Genomic DNA, 17,862 nt, shown 5'->3' with positions numbered 1-17,862 from the left:
ATATCCGAGGAGAACATGGAAACTTGAAAAGAAAGAGAACCACACATCCTGGAGCCAGGCTGTAGAAAGACTTGAACCACGGCGCGCATCTCCATCACTCTTGAAACATCACAGAAAGTACAAACAAGCCTACTCTTCAGAGGAGTTCCACTGCATCTCACTGTATAACCTGCACACACACGGTATCTGGAGTCCAGAGATAGCGGCGGTGATGAAGCTCAGTGATGCAGCCACAGGAAGGAAAACACCTGTTTGCTTTGAGTACCCTTATCAGGTTCCCCTAATCCCTCACTTAAGCTGCTACAACCAGAGAGAGATTTAAAAACCAGTTCAAGAAAGGCAAGAGAGGAGGAAACTCCCTGTTCTTTCCGTCTGTGTTGAACGGCGCCTCATCCTGGATGCTGCGTCTGAGCAGAGCGTAGGGCACAGACTCAGCTGTGCTGCTCACAGCATCCCACCTCCAACCTGGAGAGCCAACAGTGGGGAGGAGTGTGGATTCCACAGTGACAAACAGACCCAGTCAACGATCACAGGTAGAAAATGAAATAATTATTTCCACAGTAGTGCGTCTGTGTGTGGAACAAAAGGCGTGGCTCAGGCAGAGAGTAAGAAACCACACTAAGACTGATCAGACGACTGATGACTGACTGCTGACATTGTTATAGAAGAGACATTGAGATCCCTCGGAAAAAAATATATAGTCATATAGTCATAAAGTCATCCCCTTAAAAGATTTTTTTTTTTTTAAATATCTCATAATTATGCCAAGGACGGAGAGCCATCATCACACATCAGTCGTTTTATTGTCACAATCTAGTGAGGCAGCGGATTATCGTTAATATAAATACATTTCACTAATATGTATATAATTATATATATTTATATTTCAAAATCAAGAATGTTAATGAATGTTATAAATACAAATAAAAATAAACTGACGACCTGTTTTGTTAAACTGGACGGCGGTGCGATGTTGTGTAATGGCTAACTTCATGCTGTTTGCTTATAGTCCTGCACTCTTCAGAGATAGGAGACTAACCAATACTGCCACCCACCGTTTATAAGCAGTAGTGCACAAGTAACTTTTTTAAAAAAATATGATCAATAACAAAAACAGGGTCACGCATTAAATTGAGGATTATTCACTGCTCAGCCTGTACACACCACCCGTGCTGTTCAGCCAATAATGTAATAGAGCTGGAATGTAGAAAATCACTCACTTTGATACAAAACAAAATCAGAAGCAAACACAAATCAATTGAACACTAAACTTATAAACAAAACAAAGGGAAAGTGTTTAAAAGCAGACAAAAAGGGGAAAAGCTCCCTTTACAAACAGGACATAGATGCAGCGAGGTCAGATTCAGCACCGCGGACAGCTCCATGAGCTCACAGCCATAAAAGACTTTGTGGAAACACCCAGAGCCAAAGTCATCAGTAAACTTGAATACTGCTGTATATCAGGGATACTTTACACAGTCCCACGCGTTTTTGGATATTTACTGACAGACCGGAAAGAAAGCAGGGTTGCATGAATGTAAATGCGGTGAGCAGCATACCTGAGACGGATTTCCTCAGAGGGAAAGTCATGATTCTTCAAACGTACGAAGCTAAATCTGCGTCTTGATCGCGTATAGTCCCCGGGCGGTGAAAGGAAGGCTGGCAGTTCTACTTCTAATTCAGCAAAGTTGAAACCATCGCAGGACAACTGTTTTAGATGTAGTGGAGGAGAAAGCGTCGAGGCGTGGCCAACAACAGGAAGATCATTATAGGACATTAGCGACGTGCCATTATGACTCCGAAAAATGCTCATTAAACATTCATTTAGAGGTCTTGTTGATCCGGCTAAACCAGGCGGGTGTGTTCTCTGTATTGCTGCGTTTGACGGGACCAGATTGAGGGAGAAGTGGTAGAAACACGAAGGATGGGGATTGTACTTCCTTCTCGGAGCAGAGAAGACTTTGATCTCGTATTACAAAAAATGATGTAAAATGATCCGATAATGCGTTGACTAAACCGGTTATGCGGGTCAGGTCTCTTTGGACTGAAAAACATCGATGAACACTCAACAGAGACAACAGTGTGCATTAGGCACGGTGTTTGTCTGTCTCCCACAGAGACAATTCTCTCTTTGGTGAAACCGTAGAAGCAGGCACAAAGAATAAAGATCGTCTCAACATGACCTCGTCGTCAATATGTCCTGATTTAGAGTGATAGCATCACGTGATCCATGTCCCCTGTTGTGTTAAATTAGTTTGGTAACTTTGTGGCAGATAAATCAAAATAGCTTGGTGGATTTGAAGGGCGACAGTGCAGGGACAGAAATGACATTTAAGCTCTACTGAAGGCCGTGCACCGTTTTCTTAATGTACCTATAAATGACCGCTAGATGGCGCAAGTAGACTGAACGTCAGGCGCACACTGTTCGCTTTCAGCCATGCAATGAAAATCTAAATTCAATTGACACATGAATTTAATAATATTTAAATTCATATTTTATCATTTATTTGTTTGTTTATTTTTAATATATCTGTTTAATATATTCTATTTCAACCTAAAGATAATCAGTGTATTACTACAGTACTACAAACCACTGAGCTGTATACATGTAAAAACATGAAGAGGAACAATGATTTTTTTGACCAGTCAACCATGGAAGAGACGGTACTTTCTTCATAAAAGGTTCATTTACTTTGATGATGATCACTTGTACAACCAAGTCACTACATGGGAATATAAATAGTTCATGGGTCTAAGAATCAATATATTGATTTACCAAGGATGTGGTTGAGATGATATAAGAAACACAGAGTGAAGATGCATTTGTGTTTCCCTCTTACTGTCATGGATGAGCTCCATGAAGGGAGTCTAACCTTTAACCCTGCACTGACTGTAAACTGATAACAGCCAAAGGATACTGCAAGGTTAAATGAAGCTTGATACTGTGTTGTAGTATAGTATAATAACCAGCACGAAGATTTAGAGCCAACCTAAGCTGTGATGAAAAAAAAAAAAAATTATTACCAGCAATCCTTCATATTTGAGGAAGTCGTAAAAATAAAAAAAATGAAAAATCGGAATTTGGGATTTAATTCACATATATTTACATTTTTCTTAAGCCTTAATCTGCTTAATAAAAAAATCTGATCAACCTCCATTCACAAAACTGTCTTTTATCTGACCTGTTTTTGTTAACAGACACATTTACTACAATATTGACTTTTTCTACAACCTGATCTTCACAGTAAAAACTCATCATCCGTGCATGGTGTGACCCAGTTTCCCCTAATTCTGCCATTAGTGAGCACAAACAGGTGTAAGTAGACACCCAGCTGTACTTCAACGGTTTCACTGCTGATAAACTGGGCCCATCAGACACGTAGACCGTGAGGCTCTTCAGGAGGACGGCTGGGCTTATCACTGATAGGTATGTGGAGAGAGCCAGGTGATAAGAGTCCGTTTTCTTAACACAGCGGCTAAAATGATATATATGTATTTATATAGTTGGGCAACTATGTCAAATCTACTATGGAAGTCTTTCTCCACAAGGAGTGTTACATGGTACCAACATAAAAAGACTATTTTATCTTTATAATATTTAACTGCATTATTTTGGCTCAGTCGTGCTTATTCACAAATGACAGCCGACGTCAGAGACGTCCATCAGTTTGACGTAACAATGTCCAACTTCCTGCAACAAACATGAACACAGGTCACTTCTCAGCTTGCATGTGAGGCAAAAGCGCCAGGGGTATAGTAATTACTTCAGTGGCCCAGAATGCCAGTTTGCTGTACCCCCCCCCCCCCCCCCCCCCCCCCCCAGGGTACCTTCATACAGTCACATACACACAGAAGCATGAGAAAGAAAGTTCTATTTTTTTAGTGTTGTTATTACACCAAGAAACATTTACTGCACTGAATCATTGCTTTCAGTCGTCTCTGCATCACTGAAGATAAGGGAGAAGTCTTTTATTCAGCAGCAGGTTGTGTGAAATAACTCATTTTTTATTAAGTAGTCCTGGGTGGTTCTATGTGACTGTGTCCATCACAGCAGGACGGTGACCACAGCCTGTGGGTGTGAAGGTCACACACGTCCAGCTGCCTTAATGCAAAAAAATAGACTGCACTTCTGGTGGACGCTGCATGTACTGGATGTGTGTTTTTAATACGTATGTTCGTTTTCTATTAAATTCCGTAAAGTATTATGGATATTTACTAAAGGTTGACTTGGATAAATCACAGAAGCGCCTGCTGCTCTTCTATTTCTGGTCACTAGAGAGCAGAACTCCAGTGGAGGAGACGGATGGAGAGGGAGGGAGGAGCCAAGGTTAAGCACAGTAATGACCTTTGCACTAGAAAAACAAACAAACAAAGCTTCCCTACGTAATAATAATTACAGGCACTGGTGGTTTAGAGTATGTTCAACATTCAGTAGGTACGGCGTCCAAGGACAGAGGCTGAATACGCTGCTCAACATGTTTCAGAGAGGGCCAGGTTGAAATGAATTTAGAAGACATAAATATGATGAGACAAATTCTATCATTTGTGTCCAAAACTGTGAAAATATGAAAATGTAAAAAGTAAATCTCAGGTTCGTTCTTAGCTTTAACAGTTGCTGTCATCATCCTGCAGGCTCTCACGTCTTTGTGCACACGTTGGTACAGTAAATCCACTACAGCATGCCAGGCCACCAGTGCAGTAGTGATACCATACGTTACCATGGAGACTGCACATACTTAAGACAGAGAGGGGGAGAGGGAGAGCGTGTGTATAAATGATAAAGACAGAATGAGGGAGAATGTGAATTGCTCAGAACGGGGGGTTGGGTGTTGCAGTATAAAGCATCAGTCACCCAGGGATCGGGGAGGGGGTTTAATACAGTCATGGCTGACTGGCAAACCCGCAGCAGTGATTGTGTGATCCACCAGGCAGCTCTGGAACCAGAGGGCAGTGTTTGGTGCAGCACAGAGAAGAGATGAAACTGGAGGACACAAGTCCTATTATTTCTCCCAGCGGGAAAAACCAGTATGATCTCCAACACTGGGGCCAAACGGTCACGGAGGACAAGAGCAGGGAGGGTCTCTGAATCTCCTGAGGAAACCAAACAACACTAAGGCACCGTGATGGGTGTTCTAAAATATTTTCATATACAGTACACACCGCTGGGCAGGTTGTAAGGTTGTGAGTTTAATAAAAAGAGAAAATATGACAGATATGTCACCATGTGCCACACGACCCCAGTTTGCTGCATCTTCATTATTCAGAGCTGACAGATTGTGTGGCATTTGTCATCAAAGCTCTCTTTTTTTTAAACACGGTTTTCACAGGCCGTTGATCAGAGATGCCAAATTTAGTCTTTGACAGAGAGAAAACTGCAGAGCCAGTGAGACAGGTCTGTTTTTTATACATCAGTTAAAGTTAAATATGGCACTGAAACACTGCAATGAAGCAATTTCAGGAGCTGTGTATCTGACGAGGGGGGAAACTGCTGAGGTTTGCAGTTATATAATATTTCTTCCATAAGATCAGTTCTGTCCAAAGTGTTTTTCTAGGAGAGAAATTTAAAATAGTAGAAAAACTTATAAAAAACTTCTCCTCCTGAGGTATTTCTGACAATGATACGGCCAGGTCTTCAAAGACATTTGGTCAGTGCAAAATTCTGGTTTGATGGAACCTGGAGCTGTTTAGAAATAGCACTAACGCTACTAATCTCAGAGTACGAGTGTATACTTGTAGCCTCTCATTAAGTCAATCACTTAAAAATACATTTTGTGTTTTTGATTAGAAATGTTCTCAATATTAGTGAATGTATTTGCAATTTGATTAGAATCCACAGGGTGATAATTAGTTGATGCTAATGCAGAGCCAAACTGAAGTGCACAAACACACACATGCGTATAGACACACACACACACACACTCGAAGCAGTGTCCCTGAGGGCAGCCAGCCTGTCAAAGCTAATATTGTTCTCTGAGTACCATCACAGCATGAGGCCACATCAAATAGGTGTCAAGAGTGGGAGCTGCTCCCTCGTCAATAATGGTGAGTCACCGGCGGCTCTTTGTTTTTATCTATCACGATGAGAAAACTATGATTTACAGCAGAAAGGGAGTAAAAACCTGTTTATTAACAAAATACTACAGCATATGTGGAATATCCTTAAAATAAATCCTCCAAATAAAAGCACATGTTCTGTCACAGAGAGAAGTATCAAAGAGAAATCAAGGAAGACTTCTGGGCTTTTTTTTATAAATATCTCTGAGCTAAGTATAGCCTTTCAGCAAGTTTGAGTCCCAGAATAGAGAAAATGATGTGATGTTTTCCTACATTTCCCTTTCAGCACAACACATCAAACAGTATTTCAGCACTTCAGTAGCTTTGGTCTTTCTTTTTGATCCTTGAAAAGTTCTTCACGATGGTGATTTGTGATTATTTTAGGCAGTAAGGGGAAGAAAAGTACAGAACTATGTCTGCTTAGCCAAAAGGAAGTCTAGACTAGACTGTCAGAGTTAATGATGCATTATTTGCCGTGTAGGGTGAGGAGAAAGAGAGAGAGGGAGAGAGAGAGAGAGAGAGAGAGAGCAACGACCCCAAACCTTCAACTCCTGCACGAGCATCGGACAAAAAGATGACGCTGGTTTGAAACCTTCAATAAACCAGACGTGTCTGTTACTGTGTGTTGTGTGTTTCTGTATGTGTGATGCAGACACATTTTCAGAGAGCAAGGAGGAGTGTCCCCTCAAGCTGTTTTAACAAGTACAGTTTGAACACTCAGGTGTGACTTCATCATCAGTTTATACCACGTGATGCTCCTGATTTAACAGCTCGGGCAAAACTTGCCAAAAGAGGATTCACAAAATCTGCTCACCTACGTAGATGATGGTACGATTTCTAAAAGAAGCTTAAAAAAAAGCTAAAACTAATATTAGTTGTCTTTTCCAGCCATTCCAAGTCCATACGGCCATAATGAAAGTATAGATGCAAGATGTAGAGCAGTGGAAGGAGGACTCATCCACGGCTTTGCTGTTACAAGACGGCTGGTGGTTTAGTTGATTTGATTTTTGTCATTATCATTAGTGAATAATAGATTTAGGTTTTAAATGATAATTTTTAGAAAGTTCACCAACTGAACTTTTCTTTGATCACATATGAGGCCTGTATTTATAGAGTGGCTGTGGTTTGACCATTGTTAATGTTTCCCTGCCGTGAATCACCTCATCCCTAACAGTTCTGGACACTGACGTGCCGTGTCATTGATTCCTGACGGTCAGGGATTGGAGAATTTCACAGTGATTATTTCACTGCACCTAACATATAAACGTTGAACGTTTGGTTGAACACATCAGCTAAGCACAAAGTGCCACAGCATGAGATGTGAGTCAGCTGTTCAGAGTCGGCGGGTAAATAGGTCAGGTGGCGGACCAGACAGTGTATCCTAGTTTCAGCTTCATCCTGGGTGCCGGTCAGTGAAGTCAGCACACAAACAAATCGATTGACACGTAATGAAAATGGCGGCGGTGGAGCAGTGTTCAGAACATTAGGGCCAGGAGAGGAGAGGAGCTGACGGAGAAATAGACTGAAACGGTGGGCAAAGATGAAAAAAAAAAACCCACAACAACAGCAGCCTGGTGTTTCTTTGTGATTTGGATCCACAAACTAGACTTCTCCATCTTTCTTTTTTTTTATAAAATATTTATAATCCAAGACTGGAGTTATGCTCTGCTGAAATGTCATGTTAAAAAAACTACCAAAAAAACTGAATGCCTCATTAAGCAAAAAAATGAACTTAAAGAAACAGACAACAATATGTCATATTCCAATATCTCTGCAGGTTGACAGTCATTATTTATAAAGCCTTGAAAACCTGGCAACTGGATTGTTTTGGTTTCTAGTAGACGCTTCATCCTCCTCCTCCAAGAGGCTGGTGACTGATGGGGGGTGGGGGGTGAGGGGGTGAGGGAGGGATCAGTCAGTCACAATTGCAGCAGCCTCTTGGATGAAAGGTGAAACATCCTCTAGAAACCTACAGAGTAAGACAAAATAAATGGTAGGAGTTGAGCACATTGGTTTTTAGGAGTGGTTCTGGTTTATTATGGTAAACAACTTGACAGTAGAATATTCTTTGTGCTTATTGAGTTTCTTGTCCCATTAAAGCCTCAGGCCGGATCCACTGCTGTGGCTCTGCAGTCGGAGGTTAAGCTTCAACATAATTAAATAATCACATTAAGCCGCTGCCACTGACTGTACCAGTGAAAGGGACTGAAGCTGTTTTTTCTATCAATGATTTATCGATACTTTGAAAAAGTTCGAAGACAGATGTTTTAATTTCACAGGCATCTTTTTAATAACGTGTTAAGACACTAATTTAATGATCCATCTCACTACTACAGTGTTCTGTATTTCTGTTCTACATGAACTTCCAGGGTTTGGTTCCCCAAAGAGGTGTGGGTTGAAATCCACCGTCACGTAGTGTGTTTTAAATTGAGGGGATAACGTGAGGAGATGAGAACATATACACCAGTGTTCCGGCTTCCTGCAGCACAGATTAGAGGTGGAAGCTACGTGACAGTACGCCGCTCTGATGATGATGTCATCACTGCCTACATGTCTGTCTGATTACAAAGCATTATATCATACAAAAGGTTCATTCGTTAACATGTTGGTGTTCTGTTTGTGTCACAGAAATATTTGTTATCATGTCAATTGTGACGTTAAATGTGAATGAATTTAATTACATAGCCTGGTTAGGAAATGAACTATGGCGCCATCTACTGCAAGCATGATGTGAGAATCACAGAAGACATTTACTGAAGAACAGCAAATGGAGAACTAAAAAAAAAAAATCCCCCCAAAACGGTGACATTTACTAATTTCAGCTGTTATAGTCAGATCATAAACTGTAGTGCAACAAACGGCACAAACTCTAAGGAATGACCTTTAAAATAATTTAACCTTTAAAAATCCAGTACCAGCCGCCTGTGTACATGCAGTTACAGTACGTCTCTCTCCCTTTATTTATCTAGAGAGGAGCCTAGTTTCTCAGCCTGAAATAACTCTCCGGGCGCGCCGCCAACATGGCAACACTTTCCTGTAAAGACTTTGGCTGCGCTGTGCTTTTCAGCACTTAATTTACAGCTAATTGCTATATAATTTGCTTTTGAGGAAAACAAGATGCTTTTAGAAGTATATTTATCTCAGCACATCATGTGGCAGCCTCCTCTGGTTCCTACATCACTGTGAGCATGTGCAGATGAGTGAGAACCCTCTGTTTCTCCTGCCACGTCTGACAGCAGAGGGCAGGCGCAGAATATCTGTGTTGTTGTTGGTAATTCAGTCCAGTGTTCAAGTCTCAGCCACTCTGTCACTTACATGAACGCTGTAAAATTAGATTTGGGTGTAAGCTAATGTCCTACAGTCTTCCTGTACGCAGCATGCTAATGACAAACACCCTGCAGAGTATATGTGGTTAACAAAGAGCTGTACGACTCATGTCCAGGGTAGAAGGGCATCCTTATACTGTTAGTCAGGTCAATTGAGTTACAGTGCAGTAGTAGTTTGACAGGCACCTGCTATGGCACTAATGTTTTTCTCTAAACATATTAACATGCTGGAGGGGCAGCACGAAGGGCAAGGCACGGCTGCTTTAAGGGGTAAGAAAACTGAGGTGAAACAAAGATAAATGAAAAATTTAAAAGATAGAAAAAAAAAGAAAAGAAATCTAATGGTTTTCCACAGCAACAAACCTATGATCCTGATATTTAACTGAGGTAAAGTTGCACAGCACCTAAGTCAGAGTCAGCATTAAACTGAAGGCAACTGTGGAACACCCCAGACACCTCCTATGGACACTGAGCAGGAAGTACACAAACTGCCCCCCATCCTCCTCCCCCACCCGTCTCCAGCGCTACACAAAACATATACAGCCAAAAAAAAGTGAGTTTACTCTACAGTATGTACTAGACCGTACACTGGCCTTGGTTTCTCTGCTGGGAATACGTTAGGAACAGAATAACTTTGGTGCTATTTAAGGTTCCGTCAGAGTCTCCAAAAATCCACAGTTCCGAGGGCTGACATGTGACAAGACAAAGGAAATTGCGTGTCGATTCCCTGCCAACATGAGCTGTAGTCAGCAGCCCTAGCTGACTGTTGTGCTTAGGGGTCCCCAAACTTGACAAGTGAACCCAGGATGACCCCCAGCTGTCTGCATGAGTCGGAGTCAAAGTAGTCGGTGAAACTTTGTCGTTGTTGTTTGTGGAATGTCTAAATAATCTCTCGGTCATAAATGCACAGTGTGCAAATACGACTGGTCCTATTGTTTATCTCAAGAGTTTAGGAAGTAATATGTTTACGATGTCATGGAATTTACAATGTATACTGAACAGAAGTTGTCTTTTATAAATGGAAAATTTAAAAGACAAAGGAGGTAAGTCAAAGACAGAACAGAAATATTAAGACGTACTGTAGAGTCCAGGTTTTGGTTGGACTGAGATTATATGGCGTTGTTAAATTGTTTGTTAAATCATAAAGTATTTGAAACATCGTGAAAATACCTCCTTTAAAAATGCTGCAAACAAAAATGCTCTACAGGATTCAGAAGTTTACCGTCACTATAAAGCAAGTACACTGTCAAAAAGTGAAAAAAGCAAAAGATAAAAAGTGTTTTTATATTGTAGTTTTAAAATTTTCCAGCCAATTAAATGATACATTTTGCTGGAGCGCCGTCTCCGTCTTCACAGTTTTCAGCAGAGTCTTTCTGAGCCTCCAGTTAATGAAGTGCTGATTCAGCAGCCTGCCTCATTGCCTCAATTAGAAGCTAAACGCTTGTTTACTCCCGGGAAAACTTCCACACGTGTCCAAGTTCCTGTAGTGTGACTACTCCACTCTGCCTGTTTAGTTCAGATATAAAGCCATCAAATAACTGTAGCTGAAAAACTGTCCCAAAAGACACAGAGACATAAAGAAACAAAACATTTAGTTTCATTGTCTTTGTCCCATCACCATACTCTGCTCCTCATTCTGTCTAATATAATATATATTAGGATATATGTGTGTGTGTGTGTGCATATATATGAGAGTGTGTTCAGTATAAAAAAAAGTATTCCAACAGAGGTCAAAGAAAGCACAACATAACCCAGGGAGCTGATGTGACATTGACACTCTCCTTCCACCTCCTCCCTCACGGCACCACGTCAACATTATGGTACATATTACTTATTCATGCCCGGTCTATTTGTGTATCGACCTTAGCAAACAGAGCTGTTGCTTTCATTCAGAAAGGCAAAGCGTAAAAAAAAAAAAAAAAAACAGGAAAAATGAAGCTTGCTGTTTAACTGGACTACGAGAGTATCCTGAGGCTGCATGTTCTCTCTGGACGACGTTTCCTCCCTCAGCAACACAGCGTACTGCTGATGTGGTAGAGGAAATGCTGTTCCCCCAGACGTTAATGTGTCATGTCAACTCGGCAGCGAAACGCCATGCACTTTAACTTCGGGTGCAGAAAATAAATTAAGCGCTTCCTTACACTTGTCTTTGCTTTTCCTTAGCTGAGTGGGCGGCAGATGAGTTATTTTATCAACAAGGATAAGAGAGATTCAGTCTTAATGTTGGGCAACCCATAACCCTGACCTTTTTCTGTCTCAGCAGAGAAAAGAATGTGTGATTTAAGTGTTTGAAAAGCTACTCTGAGGTCATCTACAAAATATATAAGACCAGGGCTGCTAACAAAAAGCCTAAATATTTATTAAGTACAATGAGATAGATGGATGGATGGATGGATGGATGGATGGAGGGATGGATGGATGGATGGATGGATGGATCTGTATTAAACTCTCAGGAGTTCTAAGTAATTATTACATCTGTACTTTATGTATGTGGGCATGGAATTAGGTTCTTATACCTAATATGTTCAAGTCTGCGTCAGTATGTATTGTACAGCCTGACACTACAAACACACAGTGCTCATCTGAATTATAGATGTCATATTTACACGTCTGCCCTTCTGGCATCATTCTTTGTTTCTGCTACGGAGCTAAAGGCTCAGAGCAAATCAGTGGAAACAGAAAAGATGAGGTTTGTAGTAGAGAGAATTATGTTGTGTGATAGTCTGAAGCCAAAAGTGTGAGGTGATATACCAACTGTTTGACAGCAGGGCACACAGACAACACTGAGGTAGGATGTCCAGGGAACTATGTGATCTTACACTCCATAAACCTGGGGAGTGATAAAAGTTCAACTGGTCCTGGGGGGGGGGGGGGGGGGCCGAGTCAGTGCGCCGCTCACTTGTCAAAGTTGTACTGGAATATGGATCGAAAGCAATAACCTCACAGGCAGTAACACTACAGAGAGATGAGTCTATTGAGTCCAGCAACAGATACCATTGAATTTCTCACCTCATCAGTGAGAAATTCAATGGAGAGGTAATATTTAAATTCAGAGACATATCTGAAAACATCAGTGACATCTAGAAATCAAGAAGTTTCACTTTGAAAGTGAAGTGTTTGTGAAGCAATCAGAAGATTAAAATTGATGTTTTAATCTCTATAACCTTTTTGAAACAAACAGTTCAAACTCATTTGTACTTGTTACAGCGTCATCTATCCATCCATACACCTGTATGTAGTCACATATTTCTCTTACGAAGTCCTCAGTCCACAAATCTTGATCATCACTAATACTCTATAATGCAGTTGAAACACTGTGACTATGGCAACAACTACTGTAGGTGACACAGACATTTCAGGGCAGATCCTTTAACAACAAACAATCCTCTCCTTTTTACTTTTAAAAAGAAATAATAATCAACAATCACAACTCGAGTCGTGAACAAAGAAAAAGGTCGGTTCAATTAGGAACCTAGAAATTGATGGAAGGACAGCAGTGTCATCTGCAGAGAGGTTTTATTTATGTAACAGTCAGATGACTCCTACAATGTGGCTCGATATAGACCTTCACTCCTGGGGGAATTTTATACGGCTATATTTGACAATATTCTGACACCACCGTTAAAACTCCCAAAATAGGGAAATGACTGATGTGAATGAATGTGAAGCCACTGATGCTGGTCAGTTTAACAGCTTATTCAGACATTTAATAATCTCTTTTCCCCAATCATCCTAATGCCTCCAAAGCTCTGAGTTGCACTGCTGTGTGTTTCTGCCTGTGGTGCCTTCTCCACACATGGTTAAACACATTTTCCCCCGACGTCCATCGTCCATCAACTTTAATGACATCTTCATGATCAGTTTACGTAAGAACTTTCTTTTTTCTTCTTTTGTAAATTCAGTCACGTCCAACTGGAGCAGCAGCTAAACTGAATAATACATCTGTACATTTGGAGCGGGCTCTTCTGAAAGAGTCTCCAATTTTCTAGTTTCTTTTTCTTTTTTTTTTCTTTTTTTTTCCCTGTCACAAGCATGAGCATGTGCTCAGCTCTGCTGGTTGTCACACAGAGCGCCTTGAAAGTTAACTGTAAGATACAGATAAAGAAACGCCAAACACGACTATAAAATAATGTGAAATACAAAGCTGAAAACACACCAGCGGTGAGATGATTCATCTATTACCAAGCAGGATGCCTGCAATGAAGAGCAATTCTACAATCTTAGCGCTCTGTTTGATAACAGAGGGAGCCTTCAGGGAGCCTTCAGGGAGCCTACGGACCAGACCATGCAGGTATGGTTGCATGCTAGTTGCAAGTTGCAATTTCTCATTGTTCAGTCAGTGTATGGAATGTACGCTGATATATGGCCATGACGCTGCAAAGGAAATTCAATATAATATAGAAGGAGGTGAAGAGAGTGAAGTATATTATATTTTGTCCATAAGTTAAAAACTCTGTTTTGTTCTTAATCTCTAAATGCTCAAAATGGTGATAATTTGTAAACAGAATTCCACTTTTTAACAAATTGCCATTGTCTAACTCAGTTATAAAAGGGCATTAGTAAAACAGGTTTGGTGATGCTGGGCATATTAAATTTTTTTTATGTAACTTGAGTTAAGCAAAACAAAAAATTTGTGAATGATTGAAAATGATTTAAATCTGAATGACTGATAAAGAAAGTTTAAGTCTGATGAGGTTTGACGATTACTGAGCGATAGGCAGGAGCAGCAGAAGGGCTCGGAGCAACAGGAGGAGAATTTTTGACTAATTGTACGCATCAATTTCAGGTGGGGAAAATTGAAGAGGTTTCCTTCCTGTAGTTCTATGAGGCCAGTGGAGCTGGAGGCACACAGTCAAATTGCCCAGTCATAGAACTCATTAGGGCAGCAGATGCTACCATCTGTAACCTCCTCCTTATTGCACTTTGTTTTGGTCTGTGCATGCGCCTCAGGGTGGCAATGACCGAGTTAATGGTTCGGTGAGATGGAGGGGAGGGGCAGGAGGTAAGGATGCTGGGCTCCTTAGTCCATGTAAGACACACACACACACACACCCTCATACTGGTCCTCATCACACAAATGTTCTCTGAGCATTCATTCAAGCCTAGGACACTCATACAGCCAATCACACACATGCTGCAGAGGTGAGAGGCAGGACACACAGTTTGCTATTTAAAAATAGAACAGCAACGAAGAAGAAGTTAGTTGGAAAGGGGCAGAAAATATTACTATCACAGAATGAAGGAGAGGGGGGGGAACAAAAGAGGAGTTGTCAGCAGGGACTAGGAGTATCAGCAGATCAAATGAAGGAGGGATGTGGACAAACCTTCGGGTTCTGCGCTCTCTTTGTGGACGGCTTGCTTCAATGGGCAGCAGAAGATTTCGTGACACTTAGCACGAAAGGGGGACCCTTTACTCCTTATATCCGCAGAGTGGATGGAGTCCTGCCGTAACATAATGTACTCCTGGGTACCTGGGGCAGCATCATCCTGGACTGCAGCGGTGCCATAACAGAATGAAGTGGGGTTAGAAAAATCACCACACACAGAAATTCAAAATAACAACAACAGTAAAAACACAAGGTAGAAACATAGGCAAATGAATGAAGAGTGTCATTTTTTTAAAACAAAAGTGCATAAAATTTAACAAAAAATATCATAAAATAAATCAATAACAACAGGAAGGAAAAAAAGAAGGAAAAAACAAATGCACATCAAAACTTAAGCTTGCACTGAACCAGGAACTGGTACTTATCGTCATATAGTTCTATGGTTGGTAGTGAAGGCGAAATGCAATGCAAACGTGCACTCCTCCATTATATCTAAGAGTTCACAACCATTTATTAATAGAATTAGGTGTAAGCAAGCAGATGTGTAGACATGCACAAGCCCTGGGTCACAGTGAGGAGCCAGGTTTACATTCATGAAGTCATGCTTTAGTTAAACCAGGACCTCCTTTATATGTGGCACTAAATCTACTGGGATCCTGTTAAAAAGCCTTGCATTCCTGTGTGGACAGTGAGCTTCCGTCCTCATCTGAGCACAGACTCTGCCAGGCTTCAGTCTTTGACCTATTTTATTTCTGTTGATGGATTACTGGAGCTGCAAACGAATCACTCCAAATAACATTTTTCATTTGTTTCCTAATGGATATAAGAGCCAAACCTCTGCGACACATTTACTACCTAATGAAAATTAAAAAGGAGCCGCTGCATTTATAACATTTATAAAATTTATGAAATCCAACAGTAACAGGTGACCCAGTTTCACACACCCATCGTTGACCTGATTTCTGCTTTTTTCAATGTAGGGGAAACATATCCAACTCTAAGACAAAGAAAATACACATTTGGTTCTGTTTTTTTTTTTCTTTTTCAAAAAGCTGAATCATAACGCTACAACATAATAGGGGACATAGGGGAAACTCTAAAATATCTGCAGGAACAAAACACACAAAACACAGAGATTACTGTGACGGTGCAAATGGAAACAGCTCAGCTGCTCAGTTTAAAGTGTTACTGCTCAGCACTACTATAAGATTGCACCCCCTCTCTAGTCAAACCACACACCTACTCAACGTTGTAGATTTGCCCCTAATTCACAGATGTGCGTCTGTTCATGAAATCATTTAAAATTATGTATATATATATAATTAAAATCCTGTTTTATATAAAGCTTCAAATGACTGTCATTTGAATTTCATTATTTTTATTCCAGCTTGGCCTACAGGGGTACACGGGATACCCAGCCCATATTTACATAGAGTGACTCCTAACTCTGAACCGTGGCGGACATGTGGGTTCTGCCTGCTAGAACATAGACACTGTCATTGACACGGTTCTTTAATATGTACAGTATAAGGAAACGTCTTGGTTCAGACTTCAAGACACTTGGGATTTACTGTTCACTCTGATATAAATATTTGTAAATAGTTTCATAAAAGTCAGGGGGGAAAATGCAGATCCAATCTCACACTGTCTCAGCCATACCCATAAACTGCACCGCGAATACTAAGGACAGATACAAAAACTATTGCCTACTTGCCAGAGAGAGAGCAGATCTATTACCAACCAGAGGAGCCAGTACCTGACGTAAGACTCCTGATGTTTTGGAAACAAACAAAAAAGAAAATAATCAGGGTTCCATATCCAGTGTAACTAATCAGCCGCAGCTTTTCTCCTACTGGACTTATCATGAACTGCTCTCCTGAAAAAAAGAACCCTTTTCTAAAAGAATATAAAGTGTGTTAGAAATAGAACTGTGTTTTGATGTTTTTGTCCAGAGACGGTTGAACTAATGCCACTCAATTTGAACTCAAAACAGTCTGCACTTCTGCAGCAGCAGCAGCAGAGGAATATCAATGTTTATTAATTTACAAAGGCTTGAGTCAATCCTGGCTTAGACTGACTGATCAATGGTGAGAAAACACTATAAGACAACTGGAAGGAGAAGAGAAGAATCATTAACAAGAAGAATCTAGACTGAACTCCAGGATACACATTTTCTCACCGCAGAATTTGAAGTCTTTTCAAGACTTTACTAAAATGTAGAATTCTTAATGTGTTATTGTTATTTTATTTTAAATAAAGTTCTTAGAAACTAGTCATTTATACTTTAATGCATTTTACGACAATAGTGAGGGGTGAATATCAGATTTTAGTTGTCTAGATCCTGTATTCTTCACTTTTTGATTCCTCCATGAATACAAAGCTGGGGTGGAAGATGTGCGCAGGTGGATGAGTGAGGGTGGATCAGATGAATAAACGCCTGTTTCCACTCCCTGTTTATGAAAGACATCAGAGGTAATAAAAGTGAGTGACGTGGAACCAGGAGGACGAAGAAGAAGGGAGGGCTGGCCACCATCTTTTACAGCCTGTCTCCTTCATCCTTCTCACAGCCTTGGTGAAGAATGGATATTGGGATTGAAGAATTCTTGATCGATGTAGCGGAGTGGCCCAGGACCTTACTCTCTATCAGAGCTGCCGCTAGTTAGAGTACGCTGTCACCCGGGTTCACGAAGGGTGGTGATCTACAGGCGCTAGTGCGGCTACACTGCACCGTCACAAGACAGCAATAGATGTCCTTCAACTGTGACAGGAATAAATCTGACAGTAAGGAGACGTGGGTACAAACAGAAAAGGGCTGAGGTTGTACGTTAGTACAACACAACACTCAGCCATGGATCGCCCAACATTGAACGGGTGTGTTCAGGTAACATGAACTGTGTTTTTGTATTTCTATATTGGACAGGGCTGCAGAGCTGCAGAGGTTCTATATAAAGACCTGAAGTTTCTCCATCGGCTTCTGTCAGGCCTATAGTGTCAATACGATCCAATGGGGAATGAGGGTAAATACAAAATCTAACTTCATCAGTCACTAAATACAGACACAATACTGCATATTAAGTCATGCTGATGTAACTCCCTTCAGGAGTTTACAGGAGGAAAGTACAGACCATTTCTTTAGGACTAATTGCAGGCTCCAA

At 40.8% G+C, this 17,862-nt stretch overlaps 1 protein-coding gene across 3 annotated transcripts in view; it reads right to left on the bottom strand.

Moving 5' to 3' along the window:
- The window catches only part of fgf13a (fibroblast growth factor 13a), a 60,236-nt gene that overhangs the window by 16,958 nt on the left and 25,416 nt on the right, over positions 1-17,862 (bottom strand). For 2 of the 3 annotated variants that reach the window (XM_008326766.3, XM_008326765.2), the window contains one exon: positions 14,705-14,872. The exons of the other annotated variant lie outside the window; for it this stretch is intronic. In XM_008326766.3, the coding sequence (XP_008324988.1) occupies positions 14,705-14,872 (168 nt within the window). The remainder of the gene's footprint in view (positions 1-14,704; positions 14,873-17,862) is intronic. 3 annotated transcript variants of the gene reach the window in all.

This window comes from Cynoglossus semilaevis, chromosome 15, assembly GCF_000523025.1.
Source record: "Cynoglossus semilaevis isolate Cse_v1.0 chromosome 15, Cse_v1.0, whole genome shotgun sequence".
NCBI classification, from domain to species: Eukaryota; Metazoa; Chordata; class Actinopteri; order Pleuronectiformes; family Cynoglossidae; genus Cynoglossus; species Cynoglossus semilaevis.
Note: the sequence above shows the minus strand (reverse complement) of the source record. Positions and strands in the feature narration are given on the sequence as shown.